This window comes from Melospiza georgiana, chromosome 21 (assembly GCF_028018845.1).
Source record: "Melospiza georgiana isolate bMelGeo1 chromosome 21, bMelGeo1.pri, whole genome shotgun sequence".
Classification (NCBI taxonomy): Eukaryota; Metazoa; Chordata; class Aves; order Passeriformes; family Passerellidae; genus Melospiza; species Melospiza georgiana.
The window spans coordinates 11231703-11243831 of NC_080450.1; the positions used below are offsets into that span (position 1 = coordinate 11231703).

Here is a 12129-nt window from a genome sequence, read left to right on the forward strand (position 1 = left end):
AATTGGGGACTATGGTGGCAGGGGACATCTCCAAGGCTGGAGAGATGCTGACCACAGCTAGAACCATGGACAGACTGGTGTCCCTGTGCTACACCAGGACACCAGCAGTGGGACACCTTTGGTGGCACTGCCATCATTCTCAGACTGTGCTCTGGTGGCAGTGCCACCCTTCTCAGACCCTGCTGTCTGCCGTGGGTGCTGCCCCTGGCACCTCCTGTGCCCCAGGCTCCCAGCAGGACCCAGCAGCAGGAACAGAGAGGATCCATCTCCCCTGGCCCAGACTCCAGGGAATGAGCTGTCAGCTCTAAGCTGGTCACGCAGCTCCCTCTATAGTCACTGGAGAGAGACGGGGACTTGTGCCACTGTCCCTGTCGCCGGGGGCTCTGCTCAGCTCTCCCAAAGCCAAAGGGCTTCGGGTTCTGCCTCACTCAATGCCTGTGACTGGGTGGGGAAAAAGCCTTTATGTCCACCCATGACATCAAGGACAGGAGGCTGAGCCCGTGGGGACAGCTCTCACCTCCCTCTGCTACAGCCCAAGCTGCCTCCAAATGGACATGTCAACTCTTGACCCTTGGTGGGTGCAGGCCAGGACGGGCAGGGAGGCTGGGAGTGCTTTTTGAGCTTTGCACAAGGCATGAAATCCTGCAGCACAGCTGGAAAGCTCCCCAGGCTACAGCAGCACCAGGCACACAGACAATCCCATTTCCTCCCGAAAGGCTGAGCCCTGATGGATGTGACCTCTCCAGGTGCCAAATCCTGCCCCTGCATGAGGGGTTTGTGCTGGCAGCCTCAGCACAAGTGCATTCAGAGCACGTCTCGTTTGTCATCTTTTCATCAAAAAGTGTGCAAAGCCTCTCCCCAAAGCGCAGAGTTGTTTTACAGCCAGGCTATAAAACCCTGCAGACTCTCCACTCCAATGGAATTACATTAGTGCCAATAATCTGGCAAATATCAGGAGGGAGTTTAATCAAAAGAACCAACAGCAGGGCCCTGATTTACAGCGGCCCATGACAGAGCGGGGTGGACAAGGTTTGCAGGACCCAGATGTGGAATTTCACTTGCAACATCATTTGGAGCAGAGGGAAAGCAGAAGGAGCTGGAAGCAGGGTTTCAGTGTGCTGGGAGCTCTTGGTGATTTCTCAAAAACCAGGGAGAAAAGAGGAACAATTCATCCTTGTCCGAGTCTGAAAAATGAACATGGAAATTTCTTACCCCCCGAGTTTTGTTGCTTCTCGGGCCAGCCCCACACCAGGGGTGTGCCCAGGACAGGGTAGGATGCATGTGCCAGGACAAAGGGCATCCTGCTCCCCTCCTGCCAGGGTGAGCCCACCCCACCCTCTGGAGGAGGAGCAGTGGCACCACCGGGCTCCTCCAGCCCAGGGTCCAGGGTTGGGATCAGCTGCAGTGTGACCCCAGAATGCCAGGGGAGCCCTGGCTTGGTGTCCCAGGGGTGCCTGACCACCCACCCAGAGCAGCCACATCCTCCATGCCCAGCTCCAGCCTGGCAGGCTCTGGCACACACCCAGCACTGCCGCTCCGTGCAATATCCCTGCTCCATCTGTCATCAATTCCTTTGCCTGTGGTTTGCAGCCTCCTTGCCACGGCCTGCCTGGTGTGGCTCTGTCCCAGGGCATCTCTGGCCACTGACAACTCCCAGGCTTTTATCATTTATGGAAGGAAAACCACTGGAAGCAAACAGAGCAAAGCACCTGGCATGGCTGGATCCCTGTTTGCCATCAGAGAAACGCATCTTTACACTCAGCTCCTTGTGCCTTCACCTGCGCTGCTCATCTCAGCTTCAGACCATTAGAATAGTCTTTTATTTATCAATTATAAAAGATTTGGCTGTTGGAAACACAAGCAGCCCTGAGCAGGGGCTGTTGCCCAGCTCTGATTTCTGCTCACCTTTTGTTGTCTGAGCCTCACCCCTGCCCTGCAACACGTGCAAAAGTTTGTGGAATTCTCCTTTTCTCTGAGTTAAAAAGAAGGAGACATTGTGCAAGAATTTATGCAATGTCATATTTTGCATAATTACTCAAGCCAACCATTTCAAACAATGCAACTGCAGCCTCTCTAATTTGCTGATGTTAGATATGTTGTGAGTGGAGGCACCTCGTGCATGGGATGGAGTGGGAGATGAGGAATGCAAGGCACAGGAGAAGCAGCTTAGCTGGATGTGTCACTTAGACTGAATAAATGGGGTTGAATTAATGAAAAAATGTCTCTGGCAGCTCTTTCATGGAGCCTTTGCTGTGAGATCACCGAGACCTTGCTGGGGTGGGTGAGAGCCACGAGCTCCTCAGCAGCTCCCAAGGCACCAGGGCTCTCTGAGATGCTTTTATTTAAATTTATTATGTGTGGGACATGATCAGAGTGATGTGATGGATTAAAGAATCAGGTTTTATAGAGGAAAATGTAGAGAAAATCTGTTTCTGCTGGGTGCAGGCAGTGGTGAAGGAGGTGGCAGGAGCTCAGGATAATTAATTCCTTAAATTTAACCACATCCAGTGGAGATGAGGCTCTGGGAGTGCTGGTTTCAGGAGATGGTAAATGAATGTTGTTATCAGCGGAGAGGTGGCTGGAGCTGTTAAATGGCAGGGTTGGGTTTAAACCTGCTCATTTGCAACAATGATCTCTGCACAAGCCCCAAGTCAGGAGGGAAAAGCAGAGGGAACCTAAACCCCTCTGTGTGAAAAACAGAGCTCGGGAAAAGGAGTTTTCAAAGGGATGCTGAAGCCATAAAACTTTCCATTTCTTGTTGAAATGAGTCTTTAAACAGAAAAGAGCTGAGCATTCCTGTGGGAAACCCCAGCATTTTCTAATCTGGCTTTTGAATGTTTGCTTGGTTCCTTTCACTGCACCTCAGGTTCAGGATTTCCATCTCTTCCAGCAGCAGCTGAGAGTAAAAAGGGTTCATTTGCAGGATTTGCTCTTCTTGCTGCTCCCGCCCCAGCTGAATCCCAGCTCGCCTCCACGGCCACACGAGGAAACCTCAAAATACTCCGAGCTCAAAATAAACTCGTTTCTCCTTTTTCTGTTCTCTCCTCGTCCGGAGGAGTGACAAGTTCTGTGCGTGGGCTCAGCTCTGCCTGAAGGGTGGGAGCTGGAGACGGGGCTTGGGGGAGGCTGATTTAAATTCTACATCTCACCCATACCTGGGGTTCTGTTCCCCTCTGCCCTTGCAGGGTGACGACCAGGTAGGAGCAGATGAAGCACCATTTCTAAGTGATAAACCCTGAAATAATTCAAAGTCCTCCTCAGCAGTAAGGGCCTCTATTTCCATGGGCTCATCCTCAGCAGGAGGATGGAGAGAGCAGGGAGAGGTGATGGCAGGGGATGTGGGTGGCCTTGTCCTCACCAGGAGGCTGCAGAGGTGACAGCAGGGAACGGGGGGGCATGGGAAGCCGTTCCAAATGGCAAAAAAAGCAATTTCAACCGGGTTTGGGAGAGGGGGGAGCAGGAGGAGCTGGGCAGAGCTGTGGGAGCGGTGCTGCAAGAGGGGCTGGAGAAGGAGGAACAGGGTATTCCCCCTACCCCACCTGTGACCCTGTACCTCTGCAGGCCTTACGGTGGGAGATGGGCAGAGCTGTGGGAGCGGGGCTGCAGGAGGGGCTGGGGAAGGAGGATTGTGGCACTCCCCCCATCCCATGGGTGATCCCGTACCTTTGCAGGCCTTGTGGTGGGAGATGGGCAGAGCTGTGGGAGCAGGGCTGCAGGAGGGGCTGGGGAAGGAGGAGAGGGGCATTCCCACCATCCCATGGTTGATGCTGTACCTCTGCAGGCCTTGTGGTGGGAGATGGGCAGAGCTGTGGGAGTGGGGCTGCAGGAGGGGCTGGGGAAGGAAGAGCAGAGCTTTCCCCCAATCCCATGGTTGATCCCGTACCTTTGCAGGCCTTGCAGTGGGAGATGGGCAGAGCTGTAGGAGCAGGGCTGCAGGAGGGGCTGGGGAAGGAGGATTGTGGCACTCCCCCCATCCCATGGTTGATGCTGTACATCTGCAGGCCTTGTGGTGGGAGATGGGCAGAGCTGTGGGAGCAGGGCTGCAGGAGGGGCTGGGGAAGGAGGATTGTGGCTCTCCCCCCATCCCATGGGTGATCCCGTACCTTTGCAGGCCTTGCGGTGGGAGATGGGCTTGCTGAGGTCGCGGTAGAAGCCCTCCTTGCAGTAGTGGCAGTGCCTGCCCGCCGTGTTGTGCCGGCAGTTGAGGCACACGCCGCCGCTCTTGCGCCCCGACAGCTTGAACAGCTCCATGTTGAAGCGGCAGCGCCGCGCGTGCAGGTTGCAGTTGCAGGCTGGGAGAGGCAGAGAGGGAACATTGTCACCATCTGTGCCCCAGCAGGGAGGTGCCAACCCTGGGGAGCTGCTGCCAACCCCTCTGTGTGTGCCCTGTCACGGGTGGGAGGCCCTCGTGGCACCCTGGCTGTGGGAAGCCAGCTGCTCACCCACATCCTGACCTGTGAGCCCATTGCTGTGGGCCATTGCCTTCACGGCTCTTTGGAGGGCAAAATGAGGCTGCCAAGGCCAAGTTTCACTTTCCTGACTTGCATTAACTACGGCTTTGCCTCTCCCTGCTGGCAGTGGGTGTTACAGGGGACTGTGAGGTTGGGGGACCATCCATGGTCAGGACACACAAACCCCTGTGGCACCTTCAGCTTTGTCACAAGCACTTTCCCCATGGAAGCACCGCTCATTTCCCTTCTCATCCACTCTCACTTTGTGTTGTTACTGCTCAGTGCAAAGGTCCCCAAACTGCTGAGGGACCCCCATTTCCCAGCACCTCAGGAGCCCCCTCAGTCCCTATGGGAAGGAATTTCCATCATCACCTGCCCAACCTTCCCAGTTTCCCACTCTCACCAGCTTGACACACACACATCTTTGAACTCTGGATACCATTCCAAGACCTTCCTAGCTGCTTTCTCCCTCAGCTTTCCACAGCACAGGCTCTGTCACTCACCTGCAGCCCTGACCATGCTGAAAATCCTCATTTCTGCCCCTGCATCCCCCATCCCAGCTGGGATGACACCCAGTTAGCTGAGTTCCAAAAGGTGCCCCCCTGCTTTGATTGCTGTGACTGAGCTGTCCAATTCCTCCACCATATGCAGCCTAAAGTCAACACCAGGCCTGTTTTAGCAGGGGGCCTTTGCAAAGGACAACTTCGGGACTTCAAACGCTCGACCCCTCGCCCGCCTCTCCCCGGAGCTGTCACGGGGCCATCAGGACGCAGTTGCCGGGGCTCTGTGCTTTGCTGAGAATTTTATAGCTTGTTTTCTTTTCCCGCAGCTTTTATTTGCTCTTCACCCCTGAACAATGCAGCTGTGCCATGCCAGCCCGCAGCTGGGCCCCTCGCCCCGGCACGGAGGTGTCACAGCTCCGGCCTCGTCACCTTCCCTCGGAGCAGAGACGTCTTAATCCCTCATTCCTTCCTGTTTACCTTATGGTGCTCTCCCAACACAAAGCCACGCTGTATTTGCTTAATTATCAAATTTCAGCCCAGGGAGGGCCACTGAAGCCCCGCAGTGTTTCTCAGGAGCAATCCCCGGCTGAGGCACGCTGTGACAGCTCAGGGGAGAGCAGCACCCCCATGCCCGTGCTCCCAGCAGGATGGAGCCGCTGTCTCCGTGCTCTGCCATCACAATTCTCCCTCTGCCATGGACAGACCCACCCTCACGTCCCCAGCAGGGCTGGCAGAGCAGGAGCAGTGGCCACCGACGTGCTCATGGTGACAGGAGTGGCCCAGAAGCTCTTTGCCAGGCATGAGGGACAGAGATTCCTGCCACGGAGCTGGGCCAGGCTGTGAGCTGCGGTTTGGCCCTCCTGGGATGAGCCCAGCAGCCTGCAGGAGCTTTTGTCATCTCCCCACCAGGACCCAACCGTGAGGGAGCCAGAGACAGCGCTCCTGCCTCCAGAGGGAATGGCTGGGTCAGGTTCTACATGTGCTGAAGCTGTGCTTCTAGCAGCCAAAGCAGCATGGGAGCACACATCAGGCACTTGTGTGTCCCCCTCGAGGCTTCCCCCTCCATGGAAAGCTCAGGAAGAGCAGCCTGCTGTGCCCTGCTGGAGCTCTGCTTTCTCCTCCTCCCACACGTGCTGAGCAGGCCCTGCCTGCACCACGGATCCACCACACAAAGGGTTTGAAAGTGATTCCTGCCCTGCAGAACACACTGGCAAAGCGGATACACTACACAAAGGGGTTTAGAGGTGACTCCTGCCCTGCAGAACCCGCTGGCAAATTTTTGGGAAGCACATGGGGGTTTGAAATTCCCAGCCCTTGTTTTACAGAGGTGATCAAATGAGGCTGAACCCTTTTCCTGGAGGTGCAGGACTCAGGCCTGGTTCTTGCCCTCAGGGCAGAGCTTTCCCAAAAGCACAGGGCTGGGACACAGGTATGATCTCCTGGTTACACCTAACCCCCAAGGCAGTATCTTTACCCATGGCACAGCCTCTGGGCAGGCTCAAACAGAGGAAAAAGATTTCAATCCCTCAGCCTGAGGGCTCTTGTAGCTTCACATCTCCATTGTTCAAAGCCTCGAGGCTCACAAGCAGCTCTGCCTTTGGTGCCACAAACCACAGGATTTGGTCCCTTGCTGATCAACATGAAAGGTCATTTCTCCAGGGAGTGGCATGGCCTCACAGAAGCCTCAGTTCTCCCTCAAATCTGTCAGAAATGCATGTTTTCCCAGGAGAATGAAAGCTCACCTCCTCCTAAAACTTGTATTTTAGGAGAGCTGGACTTGGCACTGGAGTATTTTGCAAGATTGCATTGGCAAATCCCTTTTTAAAATTCAAAGCAGAGCCCACACGAAGAGTGAGTGAAAATCTTCACATTTCTTTGGGTTGCTTGATAAGCAGAAATGTTTTTGCAAAGCCAGGCAAACAGAACTCTGGGGATTTTCTCGAGTTCTTTGCTAACATTTCCACTGGTGCCACCAGAGCAGAGCTGCACAGGAATGTGGAGGAATGAGTGCTCAGAGCTCCTCCCGGCTCTGCTCCCAGGATCACTTCTCCATTGGTGTCTCAGGGACAGGAAAATCCTGAAGACAGGAAGAAGCTGAACCTCACAAGAAGCTGCAAGGATCTTCTAAAAACAGCCAACCCTGTCCTCATCCAGAGCCAACAACGTAAATACTGTGGATGCCTTGGGGGATGAACCCTCCAGGGTGAGTTGGGGATGGTGTGGTCTGCTCCAGCCCTGCTCCATGACTACATAGCCTCCCTCACATCCCATTTCTCCTGACAATGGCACACAGGGATGGAGGGACTGAGGGAAAATCCCCATCCCATTTCTCCTGACAATGGCACACAGGGAAGGAGGGACTGAGGGAAAAATCCCCATCCCATTTCTCCTGACAATGGCACACAGGGATGGAGGGACTGAGGGAAAATCCCCATCCCATTTCTCCTGACAATGGCACACAGGGACTCAGGGACTGGGGCAATGCCAGAAATGTCCCAGGCAGGCGTCACAAAGCCCTGGTGGGGACAGGGCTGGGACATGCTCTGTGGGATCTCCCTGGAGGTGCAGAGCGTGGGCACTGCCTGGGCACACAGCTGGCCCCGGCAGCAGGTCGGGGAGGTTTTGGATGCCCCTCCAGCTCCGTGCATGCCCCGGGGCGTGCGGCTCCCCGCACGTTTTCCCTGGACAGAGGCGCTCAGGAAGCGGCTCCCGCCCTCCCTCTGCCCGGCCCGAGGTTAGTCCCCCACTGTGCTGGAGCCTTTTGCCTTGTTCCTAACATGACTTGGCCTGGCTTTAATTTTCTGCCACTGCTTCTCGGTTTGAATTTCCCTGAATTCAAGTGGCTCTTTAGCAACCCATTTTTTCTTTCTATGAACGCCTTTGAGGGCTGTAATAGAAATCACCTCCCAGGACTGGAATCGTTTCAGTTCCTCAAGCTTTGCTTTGCACCTGGTGGAGACAACACCGCTGCACCCCTGCAGACCCATCTATGAGCAAACCCTGGCCAGGTGCTGAGGGCTCTGTGAGGAAAGGTTTTGGCTCCAGTTGCTCCACTGAGCCCAGTCCTGCTGTCTCTCGCTCTCCCTTCCCTTACTCTGCCAAGGACCTCACAAGCCTTTTGTTCCCTGACTTTATTGTGCACAGATGTGCAGAGCTCCATCAGAGCATCTCTACCTGAGCTGCCAGGCCCGGCTCTGGATAAGCAGATTTCATTTAAACACAGACGTTCCAAAGCCTGGGAAGGTTGAGGAGGGAAAGAGGAAAGCTGCGCTTTGGAGCCAGGCAGAGAAAACACCGCGGGATCTTCTCTGTGTTAAATCCAAATTCATTTTGGTCAAATGAATCCCTCCAGGAGGTCAAGGTGGGCAGGATTTTCCATGTGGGAGCAGGAAAGGAGGGCCATGAATGGAGGCACAGGCTGGGGCTGTGCTCTGGGAGCTGTGGTTGTGGTCTTTGTGCTGCCACCACATCCCCAGCGCCCTGCGTCTCCCAGGACGAATTCCACTCCGTGGCTTTCATTCAGCAATGACAATGCTGCCCTTTCAAAAGACCCCACCCTCCCAAAGCTTATATTTTGGCAATTTTTAAAATGCAAATTGCTTTTTAAACAAACGAAAACCCCAAAACATTTTGTTTTAATTTTTGCAAACAATAATTCGGGGGAGGGGGGGAGGAAAAGGGGAGGATGGAAGAATCCAGAGACTGAAAGTAATCTCTAAATTTGACTTGAATTTATGAACAGTCCCAGTCTCCTTAAAATTATCCTTTTCCCAAACTAGTTTTCTTTTCCCAGAAAATTGCTAGCTCAGCCTGAGCCACTATTTCTCTTTTGCAGGAGAAATCCTGACATGCAGGGTCCCTGAGAGGGACCCCCTGCCCGCACCCATCTTGGGGAAGCTTTGCTCCCAGACAATCCCTAGAGATACCTTCAGGGGTGGTGTTTCTGGGGTACACAATGGTCAAGGGAACAGCCATGGGGACAACAGAGGTGAAGCAGCCAGAGCCAGTGGAGGTAGAGAGAAATCCATGGAGACAGCAGGTGGGTGACCCTGCAGTGTCCCTTCAGGTGTCCTCAGCACGAGGGTGCCCCTACAGTGTCCCTTCAAGCCACTGCCAGCTGGTTTGGGGTTTTGGAGCAGTTGGGCACGAACCTGGAAGTGATGGATGAGCTCTCCCAGCACCACAGGTCACCAGGCCCCACCAGTCCAGCACAGGCTACCAGGGCTGTGCCCAGGCGTGATTCCAGATGTGGCCCTGCAGGGATCTCTCCTGGGGCTTGGGTGGGAGAGGGTTTCTGTCCATGCTTGGTGTCACCCCACAGGGATTTCTCCCGGTGGTTTGGGTGATCCATGGCTGGGAGGGGGTTTTTCTCTCAGGCTGGGAGGGGCTTTCTGTCCATGCCTGGTGTCACCTCACAGGGATCTCTCCTGGGGGTTTGGGTGACCACAGGCCGGGAGGGGGTTTCTGTCCATGCCTGCTGCAGCAGAATGGCCAAGCAATCATGAACACCACTGGTGAAATCCTGCAGAGTAGAGTCACCACATGTGGCCCCAGGAGGTTGGAACCACAGGGATTGAGGGGTCAGATCCAGCTCTGCTCACAGGACAGGCGTCCCCATGCCCTCCCACCAACCACAGCCCCAGCTGGCCAGCACCAAACAAAAAGGTTTGCTCAGGAAAACCCATCTGGGTGAGCAGCTGGGTGTGAGTAAGAGGAGGCTGGGAGTTGGTTGGGTTGGCTCAGGAGAGGGGAAATCTGAGGGGGTGTTGTGGCTGCCAGGGGCAGACACCGGGGCTGTGCCAGACCCAGGTTTTCCTGCCCGTCAGAGCTCAGGGATGGAGGGAAGTGTGTGCGCACACCACAAAGAATGCAGCTGTGGCCAGCAGCACCCCCAGGGCCAGAGCCACAGGGCTGGCCTGCAGAACAGCCATGGCGATGGGGGAGGGCAGGAAAGGCAGAGCCACAGCCCGGCTGGGACCCCCATTAGGGTGAGGGAGCCCCTCACACCCTGATCACCCCTCATCAGCCCAAATGCCCCTGACTCTGCTCCGCTTGAGAGCAGGAGCCAAACTGCCAGTGCAGCGCAGACAGGGAGCAGGAGCCTGGAGAGGGACACTCTGAGGACATCTCCCCCTCGGCACAGAAAGAGCCTGGGGACCAGAACTCTTCTGCGTGCCTGAAAATCCTCAGGAATGGCGTTTCTGTGGAAAAGCTCTGGAGGACATGTCATCAGAGTGACTCAGGGCCTCCCTGGGGAAGCTGCACAGCCCAAGTGCCCTTCACTTCCTACTTTGGCAGTTCCCAAATCCCACATGCCTTAGGGCCAGGGGCCCTGGACATGTCCCGCTGTCAGTGCTGCTTCTGCAAAGTGTAACAGCTGCCTGTGACACTGACACTGGTAACAGAGCATTGACACCCGCCTGGGATTGCCAAGGATAAGACCCTCATTCTCCTTTCCATTAAAAAAGCCAGACTCAGTGTTTGGGTTGAAGTGTTTGAGACTGGGTGTCTGAGTGAGGCTGAGCGTTTCTAGAAAAGTCCCTGCTAAAATGATTCAGCTGGAAATGAGAAACAAGGCGAGTGAAAAATCCTGTGCCATGCCAACCCTAACAAATTTGGGGATTTATTTCCTTAAAGAAAATCTATTACCCTTATGTTGGAAGCCAAGGCTTAAAAAGAAAAACGCTGCTCTCTGCTAGGGATGTGTCTGTTGCTGTCTCTAGGATGAGCTGCTCAAGCTTGGCTGCACTTCTCAATCACTGAAAAATGGGGGGACTGATGGAGTTCTGCAGCTGAATTCCCTGAAAATCTGATTTTCAGTGCCCAAACCAAGCCCCACACCAGGCCTGTGGAGATGGGGCAGGGATTGCGGTGCTGCTGGTGGGTTCTCAAGTGCTGAGTGTGGCAGTGCCACCCTGATCCCTCCTGCCTAAGGTTCCCTCCCTCCATCCCAGGAGCCCTGCCCTGCCCTGGCCATTGCCAGGCCCATCAGCAGGAGGGGAGAGCTGCAGCAGAGGCTGGCAGTGGGGAGGAGAAGCTCTGAACAGCAGAGTGTGGCAGTTTGAACCCGGGAACGTTCTGGGATTGCCCTCACCCCAGTGACAAGAGGGGCAAACCAGGCGTGTCCTGGTGAACCAGCTGCCATCAGCACCCAGAGCCAGATCAAACAGTGCCCATCCAAAGTGGGCAGCAGATGGACAGCTTGGCACAGCCTCATCGCAAAATGTGGTGTCTGCTTTTCAGAGCAGGTCCAGGGAGAAAGTCCAGAGCTGTTCACAGAGCTCCCAAGGAGGAAAGAACAAGTCCTGTCAGTTCAGCTGCTGAGGGTTAATCATCAACACTCACAATTATCAACTTTCTGCAGCATGGTGAGACCAAAACTCTTTCCAACAACACCAGATGCCTTTGGAGAGCACCCAGCAGCCTCTGCCCAGCAGGCACTGAGGCTGCCCCTCCATCCTCCACCCCACAAGCCACGGGAGCTGATCCCAAAGCCGTGGACACCAGTGGGAGCTTGATCTGATCCCAAAGCCACGGACACCAGTGGGAGCTTGATCTGATCCCAAAGCCACAGACACCACTGGGAGCTTGACCTGATCCCAAAGCCATGGACACCACTGGGAGCTTGACCTGATTCCAAAGCCATGGACACCAGTGGGAGCTTGACCTGATTCCAAAGCCATGGACACCGCTGGGAGCTTGACCTGATCCCAAAGCCATGGACACCGCTGGGAGCTTGACCTGATCCCAAAGCCACGGACACCACTGGGAGCTTGACCTGATCCCAACAGCCATGGACACCAGTGGGAGCTTGACCTGATCCCAACAGCCACAGACACCACTGGGAGCTTGACCTGCTGGGCTGGGGTCTGACCTGGGTTTGGATTCATTTCATGGAGGGAGAGATCTCCACAACTGTTCCCACATGTGCTGGTTCCAGCCTGGACTGGAGCACCAGTGCCTCCCGAGCTGTTTCCTGCCTGTACTCGTGGAGTTTCTGGTCCCACAGGAAGCATCAGAGGGGCAAGAGCAAGACTTGTTCCTGGGAGATTTACAGCTCCCAGATATTCGGGTTTTGAGCCAGATTTGAACAATCTCTGGGCAGGGAGGCTCTCCCCAGTGCCAGGCAGCACACGTGGCAAACAGCTGCTGGCAGCCCTCGAGGTCCAGCTGAG

General features: G+C 55.2%; 1 protein-coding gene across 1 annotated transcript in view; it reads right to left on the reverse strand.

Moving 5' to 3' along the window:
* Positions 1-12129, reverse strand: part of NTN1 (netrin 1) — an 84102-nt gene that overhangs the window by 30537 nt on the left and 41436 nt on the right. Inside the window, exon 2 of the mRNA XM_058038903.1 lies at positions 4104-4292. Within this exon, the coding sequence (XP_057894886.1) occupies positions 4104-4292 (189 nt within the window). The remainder of the gene's footprint in view (positions 1-4103; positions 4293-12129) is intronic.